This window comes from Hydractinia symbiolongicarpus, chromosome 9, assembly GCF_029227915.1.
Source record: "Hydractinia symbiolongicarpus strain clone_291-10 chromosome 9, HSymV2.1, whole genome shotgun sequence".
Lineage (NCBI taxonomy): Eukaryota > Metazoa > Cnidaria > Hydrozoa > Anthoathecata > Hydractiniidae > Hydractinia > Hydractinia symbiolongicarpus.
The window spans coordinates 27,498,466-27,519,991 of record NC_079883.1 but is presented as its reverse complement, the minus strand read 5'-3'; the positions used below and the strand labels follow the sequence as shown (position 1 = coordinate 27,519,991).

Sequence of the window (21,526 nt, the reverse complement as noted above, 5' to 3'; positions counted from 1 at the left end):
TTCCGAAAATTCCGATAAAGACAATTTCTGGAAATAGATCGCATCCTAAAATAGCTTCGCTCCAATTATGCAAGTTATTTTTCGGTTACGTGCTACTTTATGGCTGTACATAGAACATACCAAATCCATCCAATATGGCGGCGGCTGCTGCTGGAAAATCAACCCACTGCGGAAACGAAATAAAAACACAGTTTTGTACAAAAGAGGGATTGTATAAGGCACTAAAATTATCAGAGTACTCGAAGCCTATTCGACTGGCAAATAACACACCAAATAATGTTCCTGTCCGTTTATCGTTTGTAACAATAAAAGGCAGTGCTGATGAAGAATGTGAAGATAAAATAGTTTTTAATGTTGGTCGTGATATGTTTTTATATAATTTTAGGGGCAGCAACAAGGTAATAATACATTACGATCCTATTTACCTGTTACTATTTAATTTTACCTTCCATTTTAATTTGTGTATAGCTATACTTCCTAGAAAATATTGGAAAGGGTCAAAACAAAGCCAAGCAAAAAAGCTGTCTGCTAAAGTTTAGTTTAGGGACGTGGCTTAAGTGCACCGGTACATGGTGAACAGGCCACTTCTGATTTACCCATACTTGGGATTTTAAGCTTAAAGTAACGGTTCTAGTATTAAAGTGATTCGAAGCTTAAGTTGACTAGTTTCTTCTGTTTTTTTGGTAGGAGATTCTTAGGTAGAGTGTCGATTTTGGGGAGACATGCTAGTGAAGCGCCATGTTTTTTGTAGAAATACTTAGAGTACCGTTTTTTGGGTAAAAATTAATTAAACCTTGATCTCTTTTAAATTTTTTTGTAAGAATCTTACCTTTAGATCACAGGAGTTCTAAACAATTCATAACAAACTGTGCTGACATGTGTGGCGTAAGATTTAAATACCACTTTAATACTGTATATAACTTAGCTACCAAATAACTTACTGGATCCACTGGTATAAACTTTAGTAGGCCAAATTCGGTGGTAGTTTTAGAATTGGTGCAGGCAGTCTTCTTTGACTTGCGTAGAGCCCCAAAACAGTCTCAAAATGTGATTAAATAAACCTTGTAAAAAGGGTTATTGAGGTGGCAGACACTGCTTTCTCTGGTAGATTGTGCCATTCATTAATAACCCGAGAAAAAAATGAAAATTTTCTTTATCCAGCCTATTCTGAGGCTTCCATATCTTTTTCGAGTGTCCTCTTGTCAGTGAATGCTCAGTTCATTATTTTAAACACTTTTATGAGGTTAGCTCTTTGTATGGTAAATGACCAGTACTTGTGATCATCGTAATAAATCTTCTCTGGACCTTGTCTATGTTGTCAATGTCCAATTTCAGGAATGGTCTCCATGATTGTATGCTTATTTAACACAAGGTCTCAGGGGATTTGTATAATATATTTAGAAAGACTTGGCAGGTTATAAGGACAGACTTGATACAGAGGAAGTTGAGTTTAGATCTAACACAGTCTAGATCAGATTGGAAGAGGGTCATTAATATACCCCGTCCAACCCATGCTAGCATGGAAAACGGATGTTAAGCCGAGAATGAAGTTCTTGTGGTTTTGCATTCAAACATTCTTTTGATGTCACCCAAGGTTCTGTTTGCTTTTGACACAGCTTCTGCACATTGCTTACTAAAACTCATAGTTGCATCAACATACACACCAAGGTCTTTTTCTACTTCTAGTCCTTAAATTGGTGGTTATCAATATAGTACTCATTGTGTTGATTGTTCCAACCAATGTGTAGACATTTACATTTACTAAAATTCAAAAGCACACACAAGTCTTTTAGTTTAAAGATCATTTTGTAGTTGATCTCTGTCACTTCTGTTTTTCACTTTTTAAAATAACTTTGTGTCATCCGCAAATTTAAGAACATGATTGATTGCGTCATCATCTATGTTGTTAATATAAAGAATAAAAAAACAGGTCTCAAAACAGATCCCTGTGGTACACCACTAAGCACTGGTACCCAAGCTGATCGTACCAGAAATAAATACTCTCTGCTCCCTCCCAGTAATCAGGAGTCAATTCAGTTTGCAACATTTTCTCCAATTCCATGTGCTAAGAGCATTGATCTTAATATTCAGTGATTTTGCTTATAAATGTTGGGAGATTTGTTAAGGTAATTAAAGATCTATTTTTCCTAAAACCATGCTGAGAAGGTTTAATCAAGTTGTTGTTTTCTAAGTGTTCAACTAAGTTGTCCCGTACAATTGACTCAAGTACTTTACAGATTTTTGAAGTCAGACTAATTGCTCTATAATTGCTAACTAGCCATTTCGAACCCATTTTAAAGATTGGGGTTATGTTTCCTTTCAACCAATCCTTAGGTAAAAATTTTGTTTCGATGCTTTCCTTAAGTAATATTGACAATGGGTTCACATAGTTCTATGACATTTCTTTCAGTAAAGTAGAATATATGTTGTCAGGGCCTGGTGATTTTTTGGTAATAATGCATGTAGTTTTTGCAGACACCTTCAACTGTACACTCAAGTTTTGTATTTCCAAAATACATTTGGCAAGGCTCAGGAAGCTCTGTCAACAATTAGATATATAGATAGATAAATAGATGTGTGCATACTTTACATGGCTAGCCTCACAAATTTTGAGGGATATACCCTGTCTATTTTTTCCAGGAGGGGTCATGGCTTAGATGGAGAGTCCTAGAGTATTTAATGCTCATTTTGAGCTACACAGACCCAATTAGGGCCAGTGCTCTACTAGACAGCTCCTGGCAACATCCAACAGCCTTCCCAATTTCCCTCACATGGCTTGGGTGTGAAAACCGAGGCCAAGTATTTGTTAAACAATTATCAGTTTTTAAATGATCGTGAATAATGCTACCGTCTGAGTCCTGCATTGGCCCTATTGTATACTTGGTTTTCATTTTGCATCTTGCGTATTTGTAGAATGCTATTGATATTGTGGCGCCGTAGATTAGTGGTTATAGCTCTCGTACTCTGTGCGGGAGACCGGGGTTCGATTCCTCTTGACGGCGATTCAACATGGGCGAGTGAATGTTACCATAGCCCCGGGTTAACCCAAGCCATGTGAGGGAAATTGGGAAGATGGCATACTGTGTGGGCCGTTGGATGTTGCCGGGAGTTGTCTAGTAGAGCGCGGGCTCTAATTGGGTCTGTGTAGCTCAAAATGAGCATTAAATACTCTAGGACTCTCCATCTACGCCATGGCCCCTCCTGGAAATAATAGACAGGGTATATCCCTCGATATTTGTGAGGCTAGCCATGTAAAATATGCACATCTATCTATCTATCTATCTATCTATGCTTTGGGGTCTTTTTTAATTTTTGTTCAAATGATCTTCAGCATTTTCAATTTCCTTAGTAGCTGAGTTCAGTACTCTTTTATATTTAACATATAGTCTTGATAATGTATGGAATTGCTATAGACCCTCACCAGCGTAATTTTCTTTTTCTTTTTCTTGCTTGATACACTTTATAATTACAACAGAGTGGTTTGTCCAAAGACTTTCTCTTTTTCTTTGGTACATACAATTTAACAGCTTTTTCTATTCTCAACTGAATGGTGTCCCATATTTGGCTTTTGGATTTCTCATCCAAATTCCAATCAACAGTTCATTGTTTCATCTGTACTTTCCATTTCTGTAATTATAATATTCTTTTTTACAATTGTGAATATATGTTTTAATTTGCAATTTAAAATTAACTATATTGTGATCACTAGAACCAAAGGCTCGAAATCATTTCTTTTTCAGTCGAAGATACTAGATCTAATATGTTGTTTCCTCTGGTAGGTTCACAGACATGTTGATGAAGGTAACTATCATAAACAAGATTGAGGAATTTTTTACTATTGTTTTGTGCATGTAAAGTTTGCTCCACACAATATCAAGGTGTCATTTTCTGCCACTGCTTTTCGACTTCCTCTTCAATTTGAGTTCTAGAAGGCAAGTTATAACAAAATCTTTTCCCTCTAACTTGTGGTTAAATTAAACCAAATTGATTCTGTATCAATTCTTCTTATTTATTGATGATACTACGTGCATTTGTAGCAAGCATGTGAGCGGGTCAGTTACTATGTACTGCAGTTTCATTTGTATTTTGTATAATAACATCATTCGTAAAAACACATTTCTCTCAATTTGAGACATTTGATACTATCAGTAAAAATTTTTTTTTGATTTTGTATATTTGTTTATTATCAGCACAAAATTTTTTTGGAAATGCAATGTTTAATATTTTCTGTTATTTTAAGAGTTACCAGGCTGGGCAATCAGGGATCTGTGGTTATTATTTCCCCTCTTCAAATCTTCAAGTTTTCTCTCCTTTTGCCAAACGGGTTTAGTTGTATACTTTTTTCCAGTCAGTGAAATCTCTAATAATATCTATAATATGCAACAGTTTCTTTTTGGTGCTTGTTTACAAGTTTCCCAACTGATTTTGGGGGGTACATCAATTGTTTTATATTTTACTCTCTCTGCTGACACTACATAAATGTCTTGTTGCTCAAGAATATTGTTAATGATGTATCCCACAAGTTCCAAATCATTTTCTAATTTATCTTGACCGTTGTCATTTACATTGGTATTGCCAACTACGTTAAATTAGTAATAACAACATTGCATACATTTACTTCTTTTTCCTTTGCAAATGATATTTCGTTGTTAATATACTCTGTTGGTTTACAATTGTGTTTGGGATCTTTAGGTTCTGTATAGCACCTAATTTACTTTCTAGTAGTGTCACATGTTTTATATTTTATGTTAAGCGCAAACATATTTTGTCAAAACTATCATAACCTTGAGTGCTTTAACATAACATCCTTCAACAGTCCTTCATTTATTACAGATTATTACATTATTATTTATCTCCAGACATCTTGATCTTATACTCAGCAGCTTAGACTTTTACTCAGGGACTGCATAGTAGTTTAAGTAATTTTTTGTTGTCAAATGCTGAATTAAGCACCTGAGACTTTTATTCATATCAGCCTATGGATGAGGTTACATTTTTGTGGATTTATCTGTACTATAACTAACTTTCCACGAAGAAGGTTTAAAAAGAGAAGGAGATGCATCTTAGCAACATCCATTGAAATTCTATTAAAATTTCTGTTGTATACGCGCTCCTTTGAAACCCATCCGATGCGCCAATTATGCTGTATTTTTACATGCTTAGAGTGAGATGAGTGTTTTAACGGCAAAGCAGAACTTTCAAAAAACATATTAAGAACTATACCTAAGATAAATAAAGCACATGGCTATGTTGAACTAAAAGAATTAATGTTGGTGACTATCCCTAATTAAGCGTTTTTCGTTGGGTGGTTGTTTACTTTTATTCATTTTTTTATTATTACCATAATATCTCAAAAATATTTGGCTAATTTTACTTATTTTCTCTATATACCAGGCCCAGCAGAGTCAGGGGGGTTGCCAAGAAGGGGAATAGTTATCATGTGTTTTAATCAATTATTAAATTGATCAATATATGCATATGCTCTGTATTTTACTACAATTATACCGGAAAAGTGTTGCTTCTAAATATTTGATCAAATTTGCTAACGCATTTGTTCAATCGGACGACAACAGAAAGCGAGTATTCAGAAAATTTACAAAGGAGGACTGGTAGTTATATACTTTTTCTGCATTTTCTTTATTTTGCTTCAGTGTTATATTGCTTATTTTGAAATTATATCTTACATAAAATATGGCGTTTTATATAATATCCTGCATTTTGTGATGGCTTTCCAGTGCAATATTTCGGAACTTGAAGTATGTTTTAGCCAATCTAGGGGGGCTGAAACTTAAAAAAATTTCTTAGACCTTTGGCCCCAACCATGGTCGGGCCTCCTTCGATACTGAATAATTTAGCCCCTCCACTTTTAAAATTGCTCCTCTGGGACTGTATACCACCAGAAATATTTAAAAACTGGTTTTAAACGATCAAATTACAAAACAAGTCTTTACCACTAAAAAAATAATTTACAATTCATGCAGAAATAGCAATGAGGTTACTTTTATAATATAGGCGTGAGATTAAATTTGAAAACAATGTAGCAACCTGCAGATCGGCAGTGGATGATTTCAATAGATGTATCTTTTTCTTTCTTTACACTTCCTTGTTTTCACCAGTGAGACAAAGATGATAGCTGCCAGTAACGGCCAGTGAGTTGTCAAGGATTTTTCTCATAGTTCAATTGACATTGTGGTTGTAACTGCCTTGGAACTGATTTCTTACACGTAGAGCAGAAGCATTGGAAAGTTTTGCAGCCAGTCAATATTAAAAATTAATTAATATGGTGAAAATATGGAGCATAAAAACAAAAAATGTGTTTTACTTGCCATACGAGACCTCTCAGTAATTAAATTCTTTGTGATGTAGCGTTTTCCCACAGTCATAATGTCAACACATTAATAACCCACCCCTAAACAACGTTATACATGACAGAATGGCAACATGGTAACATGAATAGGAAAGGCTATTTTTACCTGAATTAAACATGCGAATGGGACTTTTTGAATTTTTACATGTGAAGTCATCCATTTTAAATGATTTTTTTCGGTGATAAGATCAGCATTGAACATTTAAGGCTAGCTAAAGCCATGCTTAATTCTGTCCTTATTAAGTCCCCTTCTCACAAATATATATAAAAATTTTACATTTTAGGCTCCTGATATGAATCATCCAATTGACAGGCGTACATACAAAGGTCCTCAACCAACATGCCATGACATTAACATGATGACACGCACACCAACAAGTATTGATTTATTGATTGGATTTACTGCAGGACAAATACAGCTAATGGATCCTCTTCAACATCAATGTAGAAAATGTTTCAATGATGAGGTAATTTTGCTTAAATTTTTAATTTTGATTACTTTTAATCTTTCTAGTATTATACAAAATGTGAAATTAATTCTCGGCCTAAACTGCTTGCAGATTCTACAATATCTGACTACTGTCAGGTGGGTCACCTGTGCTAGAAAAACTTGAGCTGGGTTTCTATTTTTTATCATGGAAAGTTTATTATTTCTTGAACATGATAGTTTAGTAGGCAACTGTAATTAAATGTAATTAACAGCTTGTTCTTGATTTCGATCCTCTGCAATTATATAAAGAAATGCTCAACATTTTACTTTGTCCAATCATGGTGGAAGGATCTCCTGAAACGTTGCCTACTAAACTATGATGTTTAAGAAATGATAAACGTTCCACAGTAATACGAATACTAAACAGACAAACCGAAATAATATTTTCTATTTTTTATTGTAAGTTGTACAGAAAATTCACTCAAATTCATCAAGTACAGTATCATTCCACCTTTTTTGTTATACACCTGTTTCTTCTACCTCGCTCCTATGCCAAGTTTCTAGTATATGTATGGTGTTTTGATTTGTCCTGTGGTTTAGAACCTGAAATTCTTATATATCCAAATAATGAAAAACTACATATTACATAAGTGTTTAAAAACAGTTTTACACCTATGAAAACATGCAACACAGAAGAGTTTATTTTAAACAGAATCTTTTAAGCATCTGAGCACTTTCTGCAAAGAATTTTGGAATTCCTGGAAATTTGGAAAAGATTAACTGTTTTGTCCTGGAAAGATGAGAAAAAATGTCATAGAAATTTCTTAAATTTCCTCAATTTGAAATTTTAATATACAGTGATCATCGATTGACCGATTTGTTTACAAAGCAAGACAGTTGAACTTTTTCGTGGCACGTTTTGACCTAGTACATTTAATAAATCAATAAAAACCTGAAAAGTAGTTTAAGTTGCAATACAATGCAGATTTTTTACAGTGTTTCCCTTTTCATTGATGATTGCAAAAGTAATACTTCTTCTTATCATTAAATGCTTTTATTACACTTGGAACCAAAAACTATTACTTTCGAAGGTAATACAAATTTCAAAGTTGTTTTCTATGAATAAAAAATGGAGGTATTTGTGAGTTTGCCTGGTGTTTTTATTGAAATGCTGCAGTCAAAAGAGAATCTTTCTTAATAAGGAAAGTCTCTTGTCAAATCCACAGCTGTGTAAAGTCTTTACAGCCTAAATACAATGTAAGAATTTTTGTTGTCACCTTTAAATTTTTTTTTCTAATTTTTTTAACGAGTAAAGCGTCTGTGTAGAGAACTATACAGCCAGGGTTTTTTCTGAAAAATTTAACGGTATGGAGACATACTCAGAACAGTGCGACGTTCGTGTCCCCCGTGTTTGGCACGGTCCGGACCTCTTTTAGAAAGATTTTCTATGACGTAAACGCTGCTTGCATTCATTGCGTTTTATTTCAAAAAAAAATCCAATATTTGCTGTTCTTTCTTTTTGTTCCAGAGGCTGATAGAGAAAGGGGCTGTAACATGTGTCAAATGGATTCCAGGAAGCGAATCAAAATTTCTTGTATCGTATAACAATCCGAACATTTATATTTACGACAAAAATTTTAATTCATTAATAACCGAGCCTCAACTGACTACAGTGAAGAGAGGCAATGGATATACTATCGAAGTTTGTAAAAATAAACAAGACACTAATCCAATATGTCGCTGGATAGTCGGCAAGGAAGGTGTCAACGAGTTAGCTTTTTCCCCGGACTGTAAACATTTAGCTGTCGCTAGCCAAGATGGTTATTTGCGTGTTTTCGATTTTGAAAAACAAGAACTAATTGGTAGTATGAGAAGTTATTTTGGTGGATTACTGTGTGTCTGTTGGAGCCCTGATGGAAAATATATAGTCACAGGCGGAGAAGATGATTTAATTACAGTTTGGTCATGTCTCGAGGAGCGCGTTATAGCAAGAGGAGAAGGTCATCGGTCTTGGGTCAATGTTGTTGCGTTTGATGCCCATATGACGCAAGTCGGTGATTGCAGAGCTGACAGCGATGACGAGGACTACCACAGCAGTTCATCGCACGGTCACCACAACAAAACTAATACACCACGCGCGACAGAACGGAGTATTGTTTCGTACAGATTCGGTTCTGTCGGCGATGATACTCAACTGTTGTTGTGGGAGATTGGCGAGGACGTGTTGAAGCCACAGAGAGTAAGGACCCGTAGCACTAGAACGTCTACATTGAACTCTAACGCGGTTGCTTCTATACAGCCTGTGTGGACGCACAACAGCGGTAATTCAGTACGGTTACACAATAAACATGACATTTCGAACCATCGCGGAGGAGCGACAAGTGGAAAGTATAATACATTAAATAAACTCACGTCTAAACATCAGAATTCGGTATCACATTTCACCCCTGTGGTGGAGAAAGATGATTTAATATTAGGCTCGAAAATTTGTCCTCGTATGAGCGACATGGAAACATTAGAACCGTTAGTTGCGAAGAAAATCTCTTGTGATAGACTTAGTGCTTTAGTTTTTAGGGAGGATTGCATAGTGACGGGGACCTACGAAGGACATATTTATGTATGGGCGAGACCAGATGATCGGGTAAGTTTTTAACTTCTGTCTTTAAAGAGGATTTTATTTCACGACGATTAAATTTTGCGAATTATCCGCGAAATTTAGATATTTTTCATTTAATTCAGCGGATAGGTTAGCTTTAATTTTCTCCAATTTTGTGGGTGAACTGTCTCAAAAAAATTGACTACCTAAAAGAAAAGAACCAAAGAAAATAAATTTTTGTCCCGTGTAATTCATTTCTGGTAAATTTTTGAAATATAAATCAAGCAGAAAGAGCTCTAACGACACTGAAGATATTTCAAGAACTTAAAGGAGCAAATGAATACATTGTTGGGTTAGAAATATTAAATTCCTTTTAAAAATTATAAAGCGTATCATGCAAAGTATGATACGTTTTATTATTTTCCGTCAAACCGTCAAATTGAAGCACACGTGACTGTTTATTCTTCTGTAAGAATTCCATAAGAAGATGTATTCGATAAATTTCCCAAATACATACGAATAGACAAAAGCGAACAAATAGGCGTGAAAGGATAGATCCGCGTAATATCGGGTTTTTGTGAACCGCGAAATTTATTGAAATATGATATCATGAAATAAATCTATGTTTTCAAATCCCTGTGTTATAATAAAATGCGAGTAAATTTTTTGATCTTTCTTAAAAATGAATTCCCGCCAAATTTACTACTTTTCCATTACCCGCGAAAATGCAAACATATCGCGGTGTTTTTTTTTTGAGCTGCGAAATCTTTTGACGAAGATAACGATTGGTTCCAATGAAAAATCGTACTCTCAATTTCTTATTTCGTAATAAATGCTTACTCAGCATAATAAATGCTTACTTAGCATAAATCTTATTGTTTATTTTGTATGTTTTTTATTTCATGCTATTATAGACTGGAAAAGATGGTAGCAAACTAATCCAATGACGTCATGTGGTCTAGATATTTGTTCGATAATTTACCCGAATCTCTGGTTTTGGTAGTTTCTTCGGTAAATTATCACGAATCTATTTCTATTTCTCTAGAAATTGTTTATTTAAGTCGCTCTAAGTACTTACATAATGAGTTGGAGACAGAAAAACCTACTATAAATTAATTGGAAATTAATCGAAAATCAATCAATATAAGTTTTTTTCAACAATAGAATTGCTGACGTGGCATTGTTTTTTAGAATCTTTAGATTAACTATTTTTCATAGATCCGCTGCAAAAAAATAGGTAGTATAAGGACTTGAAAAATAAGCCAATCTCCCCACCCCCTATTCCCTTGAGCATCTTTAATCAATAAACCATTTCAAAAGTTTTTTAGTTTGTTAATCTGCATATTTCATAAATTTCTACGCCCCGTTGCGAATTTTTGTCTAATCCCGATTATAACATCTTTAAGTCAGTTGCTCTGTCCAGTTCTCGGAGTTTCTCAAAATTGGAATTGTTGCGCAAACATCTGCCACTGTAAGTTTGTGCGGTTTACTATATCGACTAGCATTGATATTTTCATAATTGGAACAGCGAGTCCTCTGTTCTCATTTTTTTGGTTTTCAAAGAAGACTTATTTAATATTATATTTTTAAAAGTAGGCACGTTTTTATGAACAACAGAAAATAAACTTTTGTTATTTATCAGGATGAATATGTTTCTTTAAAGAAATAGTGAGATAAATGTTTTTCACGTCATTTTTAAACCACGCGGACGAAATATTCTGGATCAATATCTTTTTTCACAATGGCGCTTCATGCTGAGTTTTTTTTACAATCGCGCTCTATGCTGAGTTTTCTTTTGTTTTTTCACAATGGGTCTTGTGGTGACGTATTTCGTGCTTCTTTACATTTGCTCTTCCTAAAGATTTCCGTCCTTTTTATCATAATGGCGCTGAATGATCAGTTTTATTTCACAATAGCTATAATGGTGAGATTTTGAGGGGTTTTTTTGTCGCTTTATAATAATTTCCAATATACGATACTCCTTCCTTTAAGGTCAAATGCTTTCTTTCGTTATCATGCCTGATAGTGAAGATTTATTTAAATAGATTTATTATTTTCTATCAAAATCTGTAATTGGAATGTTTTGCTATTATATATCCGTTATAAATTTCTGTTGTTTAATAAAGATGCAATAATATTTTGTAGTAAAATACCTTATATAGGTTCGCATACTTTTTTTTATTGTGTTTACCTAAGCTGAACAACTGTTAGCTTTTCTCCTTGTTATTAAAATCTACATAAAAAGCAGGTGGGAGACAAACAATTTATTTCAACTTAAAAACAGCAAGAGAAATTTTAGCAAGGAAGGAAGCTCTATTAAGAAAAAAACAATTTTTTGTGACTGGGTCACCCATTTCGTCATTTTTTCGGCCGACGCATATTTTACAGACCAGATTATGATTACGTAAAATCTAGAATGCGCTATAAGGCATTATGTAGGTATGTCGCATCATTTGTGTGTATTTTACAGAGTCGTGTTTTCGTTGCTGGTATGTGAAATGTGTTAAATAAAAATTCTGAAAGCAACTGAAATTGTGATGTTCGGGACAAGATATTTTTTTAGAATTGCAGTCAAAATGCATACAAATGTTACATTCGGAAGACAAGATGAAAAGAATTTGGCTGTACAATAGTTTAAAAAAGAAATAATTTGTAAAAATGAAATTTCCTTTTATTTACAAATAGACTAACTCAAAAACATCATACAACAACAGATTCGATCAGTCGTAAATTGACTATGATTGATCGAGCCTACAATTGTTGCTAGAATATAAAGTTAACCGAAGAACGTTAAGCAAGACGAGATCTTGTAAAATTTCAATATTTTGCTTACTTATTTCTTACAACTTCAAGTCTGAAATCAAGTTTTGCCTTTAATAATTGAGACTACTTGAGTTTTTTTATAAAAAAATGTCTAAAAGTGCTTTTTATTTAAAATGAATACCACTATGAGTTGTGGTTCGATTAGAAATTTTTTAACAATGAAAATTCAATAGAAAAAATCGAAAGCTAAGCTGTATTGATATTGTGCAATTCTATATTCGGTTCCGGTTGTTTTTCCATGGAATTAGAAGTTTGTGCTAATAAAGCATCGTGGTTTTCTCTGGACGAAGTCAGCCTGCGTATACAGTCATAAAGGGAACGCAGACTCCCTCTATCACCTTCAGGTCCAAGAATAGCCACGATCACTGCAAACACAACCAATGCGTACACAATAGAAAATCCAATCGTGCAGAACATGAATACACCAAACTGGAAGAAAAACAAAATCTTCGAACCCAGCATAAATGCTGATGCACCCAGGGTCGTAGCAGCACCAGCGAGTACCGACACTCCGACATTTCCAAGCATATACCGTACGCGATCTTCTCGTTTAAAATGCAAACAACGAACGTAACCGTCAGCAAGATGTACGGCGTAGTCAACGGCAAGTCCGACAACCAGCGTCAGATTTATCGACTCCATTACACCAAGATCCCACCCGACCAACGGTATTAGCCCGACAACCGCTAATGTTATCAACCCTATAGTTACTGTTGCTAGGATCCCAATTATCCAATTGCAAGTAGTAAATACTAAAACTGGGAAAGCAAGGCACAAGCCAATCATTATACCCGTCCTTGCACCCTTTAGTAATTCCTGAAACAAAAGATAAATATATAAATTACGAACAATCAAATAACTGTACCGTACAGATCAACCTCATACCCTTGTCTTAGTTTTTATGTCGTCGGTTTTTGGTATCTCTTTATCATGGTTACAGATACCGGTATCTAAACGTGACGATTATCTTACCCCTTGAACTTTTAACCAGTGCCAATTATTCCATTCCGGCGTACATTGAAACGCGTGTTTACAAGATGGCGGCATATCTTTTGTCTAGAGTGAAACGAGCAAAAAAATTAATTCTTAGGAGTTGATTCAATGTGCCTCACGGCTGTTGTAACGCGACAACAAGATGGAGAGAAAAATCTATGATAGAGAGTTTTATATATTGAATGGTCATGAGTTGAAGAGAGTTAATTATTGTATGATACACAAACGAGTTGTTTATTAGTTCCTCCACTACAATGGCAACACAATTCAACTTAAAAGCGGTCAACAAACTTCACACCTACTCCGTGACACTGCAAGTGAAAATTAATTGAAACCGAATGTCCTCGTGCTTCAAAGTTAGAACAATAGTTATACATTGATATTGTAGCAATTAAGCAAGAATATAGTTGCTTGGAAAAGAGTTGATCTAGCTAGTCATGACGATAAAATTTAAAAACTTTAACTTGCCGTCACTATGAAAGCCCCACCTGTTCTTTAATGAACTTCTCCCAATTATTATAAACTTGTTTTCCCAGATTATACTTTAACGTTGCTCCAGTTAACGAGGTATTTACAACTATAGCCACATAACGAAGTCTATTGCCATAGCGACCACCTTTAAAAAAATATAGTAAACTAGGGATAGTATATTTAACTCAGCCGTAAGATCTGTGCGAGAAAATGGCAATCAAATTATACAATTTAAATATTCATACCTTTCAAATCAACTTTTTTTGCAGAACAGAAACTGAAAACCGTGATGAATTTAAACCAACAAGAGAAGAAGTAACCGAAGTGCAAAAAATACAACTTCGAGAATAAATTTCTTGTTTCTACGACAACTATTTGCGAAAAGAAAGCCAACCTTGTCCTCACGGCTTTTTTTGTCTTTCTTCTCGCCGTCCGTGATTTTTAGAAAGAGAAGAAGAGCCTTGGAGAGGAGGTTGGAATAAATGCTTTTTTTCATGGAACAAAATTATTACCTTGCGCCTGTGATAAAACAGTTGGAGGTTCAGGAGAAGTTTTATCTAAACTTCCTCCCATATACAAAGCATATTTGTGATAATCAAATCTTTTGTCAGGATTGCCGCCGGCCGATAACCAGTAACCCAGAGCTGTTTCAAAATAGTGATAATACTCACTTCCGATTGCTGAAGCGTTATATATTATTGGCAAGGTGGACATAAGTTGCTTTACTTTTTCTCCATTTAATGGGATACTAAAGTTGTAGTTCACTGGATTCTTACTGTACTTGTGATAGTTGTACGTCACTTCATGCTAAAAAGTAAAAAAAACTGAACTTAAGTGCACATATTTTTATTACCCCCTAGATGTTTTCATAAGCGTATTTTAGCATAGTCTAAATATTCCTAACTTAGGTTCTTTGGCCTGAATTTTAAGATTTAACTATACACCGTCATTGGTTAAGGTTTGGTTGGACCCTGGATTGGTTTTGAAATGATCATTATATTTCGAAAAATAATTTAAAATTATTAATTAATTAATTACTATTATAATAATTATTTATAATAATAATTAATTATTATTATTATAATAATCACGAAAAGCAGGGAAAATTAGGATATTTGAGTCTAACTAACACAAAATTTCTTGAACTCGCTAATTATCATCACACAGTAAAATTTATTTGTTCAGCAGGATTCTTAAAATCTCTTTAATTTTAGCTTATTTTTCGAACTGACGGCTACGTAAATTGGGGGCTCTGACACTAGGTAACAAACCAGAAGGACAAGGATAAGGCAAAATCAGAAACATTTTTTTTTTCAAAATATGATCATACCCTTAGGTAGCGATCCATCTCGTCAATGAAACATGATACTTCCAATTCTCCTGTAGCTACACTTCTTCTAATACCAAGACTTTCTGCCTCTTTTTTACCCAGTTGTTTTAAACGCCGACAAAATTTCTGAAAGCAAAGCAGGAAAGTCCAGTGAAGATTTATAACTTTAATACATGTGGCAGTGCACATAAAGTACAATTCGTGGGTGGTATTAAACAGATAGTTAGAAATAATACAAGAAGATATTAGCTTGTTTAAATTGTTTGAAATTCAAAACCTTCTCTCTAGATAAAAACCCGCGAAAATCACATTTTCCAAAAAATTGACAAGTGATAATGTTTAAAGGGGCTACAGAACGGCTGTTGGTTTTCGACTTTAGTGACTTATACGAAAATCGAGCTGATGGCGGTGAAAAACAAACTGCCTATTTTTCCGGCATGTATATAATTTACAGACTTGAACATATAAATATATCCAGAACTTTTATCTTCTCCATCCTTGGTCATGTTTTCATCCAGAATGAGTCACGCTGAAATATTTCTTTGTAATATACTTTTCAAAAAAAATATTTAACCAGCGAGCAAAGTGCGCTGGTCTGTTCATTGCGCAAAACGCGTTTGCTGGATTTTTAATATGTGCGCGGGATATACGGAATGTGAGCATTTTAACCGGTTCGTAGCCCTTTAAAGTATTAATTCGATAATTTCTTGATTACACACTCTTACCAGTACAGCTTTCTGACAACCAGGAGCGTTCATATCAAAGTCTTCATCAAACACAGTCTTTCCTTTACATTTGTAATCGGTAAAATGGCAGCTTGTTCGATCTTGTAGTTTTAATCCAAACACAGTGTATATTCGGATAACATTTGAACCCTCTCCAGTTTCTTCAAATGCCTTTAATTTGATTTGTCGCATGTCGTACCAATTGGTTCCTTTTGGCCATACTTGAACCTAGTAATTTAATGGTTGTGTTATTTCGAATTGATAAATTTTTAACCCTTAGAAGACGGCCCATTCTTGAAAGGACCTTTTTTTTCATCAACAAGTAGCTACTCAGCTTGTTAAAACTTGAAGCAGTAAATATGTGATCGTCTAATAGAGTAGCAAATCAGCAAAAAGACATAGACGCCTATGTATTTTGGCAGGTTTGACTGTAAAGAAACATGACTGAAGAAAAACAGGAGGGTCATTGGCAAGGGCGAAAAAATTAAGAAACGTGGTCCTTGAATTACTTACTTGTTCTTCATCCGGTCCCAGCTGCACCGCAAATACCAAAAACATGATTGACAAGCCCATAAATAATGTCAATAATATCCATTTCATTTTATGATGTAAAACAATACGATTTGCGTAAGTTGTTTGGAACCAATTAACGACGGCTTTAAAAAGTTTCGTCATGTCGTCTTGTGGAGCGTCCGACGAGCGTGTTGCTTCCGACGCGGTGTTTTGATTTCTTTTAAATATGCAGGGTAGTTGTTTATCTTTCCAGTAGTAGTGATATGTGACGACGACACTCGGGAAATACATGCACACTGATAGGTAATTCACAATAACAAGAATACCTAAACAAAAAACCGACAACGTCGGGTTTTTAACTATGGATTGCTTTAAAGACATTTTGAGGCGACGGCGATTGGTGTCGGCAAAAATTAAAGCCGGTAAAAAGATGATTAAGATGGTGCAGAAAATTTCTCTTTCGTTAGCTACATTAAGCTTTTTTGAACTTTTCTAAATTAATGAAAAAAAAATGACTCAAAAACTGGAAAGTGACGATAGTAAGTGACGTATTCTGCTGCACGGCTGATAATTAGTTTTCGTTGTCTAACAACCAATCCCATTTACATCCTTAATAATTAAACACTTTATTCAACTAGCGGCATGTGATCAAAAGTTAGCAGGTGAAAATTTGTGAGCCTATTTATGTCATGCTTTCCGTATGGCTGTCTGCTGTCAGTTTATTTATTATTTATTGTTATGTGTATATTAAAGTTGAATTTTTTATTTTTCTTGTATATATCCACACATAAATAAAAAGGTTTCTAACACACACCATAAAGCTCTTTCATTTTGCAAGCCACACTTGGTTCGGTAAATTACACCGCACGTTTTTTTTTTTATAAGCAAACTAGTTAAATTCTGAAATCATTTTACTAGAAGAAGTTTCTTAACAGATTTCTTAGTTTTGACGGGGTTTATAAGAGGGATGTTAAATAAAAAGTGTGGTTTTGATACAACAAGAGAATTTCATCAGTATATATGAAATAATGTCTTTTCCGCCTTTCGTGAAGTTTTAATTAGCCTGATTTGTCAGCATAACCTAGGAATAACCTAAATGATATTCGTCCGATTTCCTGTTATGCCAGGTAATGAAACCTGAATGCCATTTGAATGCCGTTGATTGTTTGGGCAATGTGTAAAAGATTTCTAACTAGTAAAGTTTCTTAATTTTTAGAAGGCGACTAGTCGGTTTCCTATAAAGTGGTTTCGTAAGGAAAAAAACGTGTAATGACATTTGACTACTTTTTTTGCTAAAGCTTAGTTATCACCAGTTTATTAGAAAGCGCGTGCGCAGTCAGACAAAATTAGAGGTTTTGTACAATTGCGCATGTGCTAACTAAAAAGTGTCGTTTTGTAAAAGTTAATATCAATAATCATGTTCAAAAAATCCAAGAGATAAATTAGTTTATATTTTGTTTATACTTAACATTAAATTTTAATATTAAAGAAACTACTATACGGAATGTCCAAAAGAAAGCTGCGGCGCAACCATTTTGAAAAAACATACAAATTACGGCTATTTTGTATAGAGAACATGACAAGTGCGATCAAAGACAACCTCGTTCTAAAGCTCTTCACTAGTGTTACGAATATAAAAAAGAGTCAATGGGTCATGGTAACTAGGTTTGATCAAAGGTAGCGGAGCTGAAATGTTAAACGTTTCAAAGCTAATTTTCATCTCCCTTACGTTAAGGGAGATGAAAATTGTAGTCGTCGAGAATTTTAATTTCATGGTATGTTTAATGATTTTTTAAATTTTGCCTTTTTTTCGGACGCAGAATAATAATAGACAACAATATGAATGGTCTAACTTACCTGAAAACACGCCAAAAGATGATACTCCCAGCAAGGGAGAGGCAGCACTAGCTAAAAATGCTGCAGCGGTTGTTAGTGAGGTCACGAACATGGCTCCCGCTGCGACACGAAATGTTTCGGTTAAGTGTTGCGTTAAATTATCTAAATGTTTTGATTCCATTAACTTCCACGTATTATAGAATACAAACACGTCATCTGCTCCGATTCCCAAAATCATGAAAACGGATAAGACATGGAAAATTCCGATAAAACGGAAATCAAGAATAATTCGGTAAACCAAATTGGCGCCAAAAAAGTTAGTGATGATGCCAAAAACAGCCCACCATGTTATCCATAAAGATCCAGTTTGGAACCAAATAAAACAAAAAATAAAAATTAGGCTTCCTCCTGCAAGCAGCAAGTCCCACACTACCTGCTTCTCCACCGCATTGAAAAACAAATCCAAATTCATATAATACACTCGCATGTTACCAATACCACTCTCATACTTCTTCGCCAGCAGGCCACTAAAAGCTTCAACGATATTCAACTTCAATTTCTCATGTTGTTCTTTTTTTCGATCTTCTGCGTGTTTGTAACCAATCAATGGCAAACCGTTAAACAAAACCGATCTTAGATATTTCGATTTGACATGACCTGGTTTAATAATGGCATTTTTGTCCATACTGAACGAGATCAAGGATTTAGTCTGACTGATACTGTTTGCTAGATTGAAAATATGTGTTACATTCTGATAAAATGGATCAAACAATGACGAGTGAATTGTTTTAAAGGTACCATCGAACAAACGTATCACTGACATAGGCTGCGAGCAATTATTAGTATATGAGTTTCGGTGACAAATTTTTTGATATGAAGGATTTTTATACAATTCATCTTCAAGTAGCGCAACTGCTCGTAAGTTGTCACGAGTTATTACATTATCGTCGCTGGATTTTAATTCGTATACTAATTCTAACGGCGAAGATTTTAACGTTCTTTCTGCTTGTGGAATAGCTGTGCTTGGTAGAAGGTTTATTCTACTATCTTCTGTGACAAAATTAAAAGCATCAGCACGAAGCTTCGTAGCATCTTTTTCAAGGTTTAGTGGCACTTGCGTAAAGTCATAGGGAAAGATCTCATAATTCATCAAATACAGCACACCGGTTGCAAGCATGAGGCTAACTTGAATACCCAATGTAATAACTAGAAGAAAAGAAAAATAGAATTATGAATTAAATATTTCTTTTCTGTATTTCTAAAAATCGATTTAAAATTTGCCCTTTAATTTAATGATTTAAAAAAAGTTTCTTGGTGTGAAAATTAGTTTAAAAATCAGTGGAATGTGAAGTGGAAATATGAACTACACATGGACACTTTAAAACTAACCAGCAAATCACACATCATTTTTATTAGTAATTAATTTTTTTGGAAAAAGCATTGTTGCGAGCGTAACTTGTACAAATAGAACAAAAAAATATTATATATGCGCGTATATATTCGAGAAGGGCGGGAAATTAAGATGTTTTTCACCAGAAACGCAATGATATAACAATGAAAAAAAAAAATAGTTCTTACCAAACGCTAACTTTGGGCGTTCCACGTAAAACGCGCACAATTTCTCCGCGTATGTTTTCTTCTTAATCGAATCATCTCTGGAGGATATTAACTTTTTGTTATTGACTTTCAAATTCAAAGAAGGATAACATTTGGAATCGTCTTTCATCGCATATGCTTTGTGTCGGTTCAAAAAAAATGAAACTGATTTTGAGAATGAAACATTTCCCTCCTTGCTAGACAAAGTTTTAAAATTATGTTTAGTATTTTCTTTCTTCCTTCCCAGTTGTACCTCAAGAAAACGAACAGGTGTCTCTTTTAACTTCTCACTAGAATAAATTTATGCTTCTTTTCATTCATCAATAATTGAAGAAGAAAGCTTTCCAGTGTATTCAAAAAAGTTTTGAATGAAACCTTTTTAAAATAATTATCATAACAAATTGTATTTTTATAAGTCTAATAGTTCTCATCCATTTAACGTCAAAATGTGTTCAAATATTACATCGTGGTTGATCACTTGACCAGTAATACGCAAGGGCCACATTTTGTTAATTTTATGCTTCATGTTCGGCTTGCAAATTTTCGGTATTAAATTTACACCTTCCGCGAAAATTTAGGAATCTTTTCATTTTTTTATAAAATCTTTATTGGTTCTTGAGATATAGGTCTTAACAGTTTCGCTATTTTTACGAAATTATGACATCAATAACCAGCTCTAAAACCTGTTTTGTTGGCCACTCCGTACCAACGGTTCAGGGGTCACAAGACCCTAGGGACAAGGTTGGTAATTGCAGTTAATTTATGTAAAATATGATAACACATCTAAATGAAATTTAATCCTATATGCCTTTGGAAGGATTGTAAATGCCTTACCTAGTTCGTGATGTCATGCATAATTAGTGGAACTTTGAAGTCCAAAACCTAAAGAACTCTCTTTAATAGAATGTACAAATTCCCTAAAAAACTTTTGAAGTTTTTTTTATATGAATCATCTTGTTTTTTCGCGCGAGGTAAGCTTTAACACTGATAGTTACGTTTCACGTATACTCACAATCAGGGCTTTCTCTGTTTCTTTTTTGCGTCCTGTGTCCAAAAGAAAGGCAAAGACCAGGTTTAACTCATGTAAAACAGCATAACGAAAATGAGAGTGAAAGCAGGTCCCTAGTACTTAAATATAAGCGAAAATGAAACTGGAAAAAGTTTTTTGTTATTTATTTATTTGTTTTGTTACACGTTGTTTATGAAACATAAACAACTGGAAGAAGAGTTGTTTGCCCCATGAGGTTTTCTAAGCTAGTTAATAAGAGATAAAAGTTTGTATTGTGCTAACAAATGTCTTATCACAATAAAGCGCGTGAATTAGATTTATTCCTTAAGTTTCTTTGATAAAACCCTAATAAATAACGAAGCTTTGATTGTGAGGGTACATCTAAAAACAAACGACTATTTCCGTGACCTTGAGAATCTTTACTGCAAACTGTAAATGAACCAAATTAAAAATTTACACGCGTGAATTGATTGTATCACTAAAAATTACCCACATTCACTTATACTAATATTTTCTTTTACTTATGCACTACACTTTATCTTGGAGAGAGAAACAACTGAAAAAAAGACGAAGAGTAAACAGGCCATGAGAAGCAACATTGCTTCGGGGATCAATGGTATAGGCCAACCTCGATCCTAGGGCTCTTTGTCTCTTTTTTAAACGGGACGGCGAGGTCCTGTTATAAAAAAGAGACAAAAGGCCCTGGGATCGAGGTTTTGGTATAGTCTATAGCTAAGGTTCTACCATCATAGTAACAAAAAATTGGAAAACTACTTACGCATAGTCTGGTAATGTGAATGGATTGTTGCAATATTCTTCCTTGTCACTTTTTACTCC

At 34.4% G+C, this 21,526-nt stretch overlaps 2 protein-coding genes across 2 annotated transcripts; one reads left to right on the top strand and one right to left on the bottom strand.

Moving 5' to 3' along the window:
• The first annotated feature begins 72 nt into the window (after positions 1-72).
• LOC130657555 (WD repeat-containing protein 20-like) lies at positions 73-11,558 on the top strand. The gene is made up of 4 exons (XM_057460539.1): positions 73-398; positions 6,652-6,834; positions 8,326-9,438; positions 10,308-11,558. Exons 1-4 carry the CDS (start codon positions 135-137, stop codon positions 10,338-10,340), a joined length of 1,593 nt encoding a protein of 530 aa, XP_057316522.1. The 5' UTR covers positions 73-134; the 3' UTR covers positions 10,341-11,558.
• A 458-nt stretch (positions 11,559-12,016) lies between these two features.
• On the bottom strand, positions 12,017-20,610 carry LOC130657554 (protein dispatched homolog 1-like). The gene is made up of 9 exons (XM_057460538.1): positions 19,663-20,610; positions 18,106-19,290; positions 16,249-16,574; positions 15,736-15,963; positions 15,011-15,136; positions 14,193-14,487; positions 13,698-13,825; positions 13,189-13,272; positions 12,017-13,032 (listed from the first exon to the last, which is right to left on the bottom strand). The coding sequence occupies exons 1-9, from the start codon at positions 19,808-19,810 to the stop codon at positions 12,403-12,405; spliced, it is 3,150 nt and encodes a 1,049-aa protein (XP_057316521.1). The 5' UTR covers positions 19,811-20,610; the 3' UTR covers positions 12,017-12,402.
• Positions 20,611-21,526: the final 916 nt, after the last annotated feature.

What these genes read in the sequence shown, in the direction of transcription:
- LOC130657554 (XM_057460538.1), bottom strand. Translation starts at nt 19,810, where the DNA reads ATGAAAGACGATTCCAAATGTTATCCTTCTTTGAATTTGAAAGTCAAT. An exon ending in ACGCCCAAAGTTAGCGTTTG is followed by an intron (nt 19,291 to 19,662) that starts GTAAGAACTATT and finishes CTTTTCTTCTAG; the next exon opens with TTATTACATTGGGTATTCAA. An exon ending in GTTGTCAGAAAGCTGTACTG is followed by an intron (nt 15,137 to 15,735) that starts GTAAGAGTGTGT and finishes CTTTGCTTTCAG; the next exon opens with AAATTTTGTCGGCGTTTAAA.
- LOC130657555 (XM_057460539.1), top strand. Translation starts at nt 135, where the DNA reads ATGGCGGCGGCTGCTGCTGGAAAATCAACCCACTGCGGAAACGAAATA. An exon ending in ATTTTAGGGGCAGCAACAAG is followed by an intron (nt 399 to 6,651) that starts GTAATAATACAT and finishes TTTACATTTTAG; the next exon opens with GCTCCTGATATGAATCATCC. An exon ending in GGGCGAGACCAGATGATCGG is followed by an intron (nt 9,439 to 10,307) that starts GTAAGTTTTTAA and finishes ATGCTATTATAG; the next exon opens with ACTGGAAAAGATGGTAGCAA.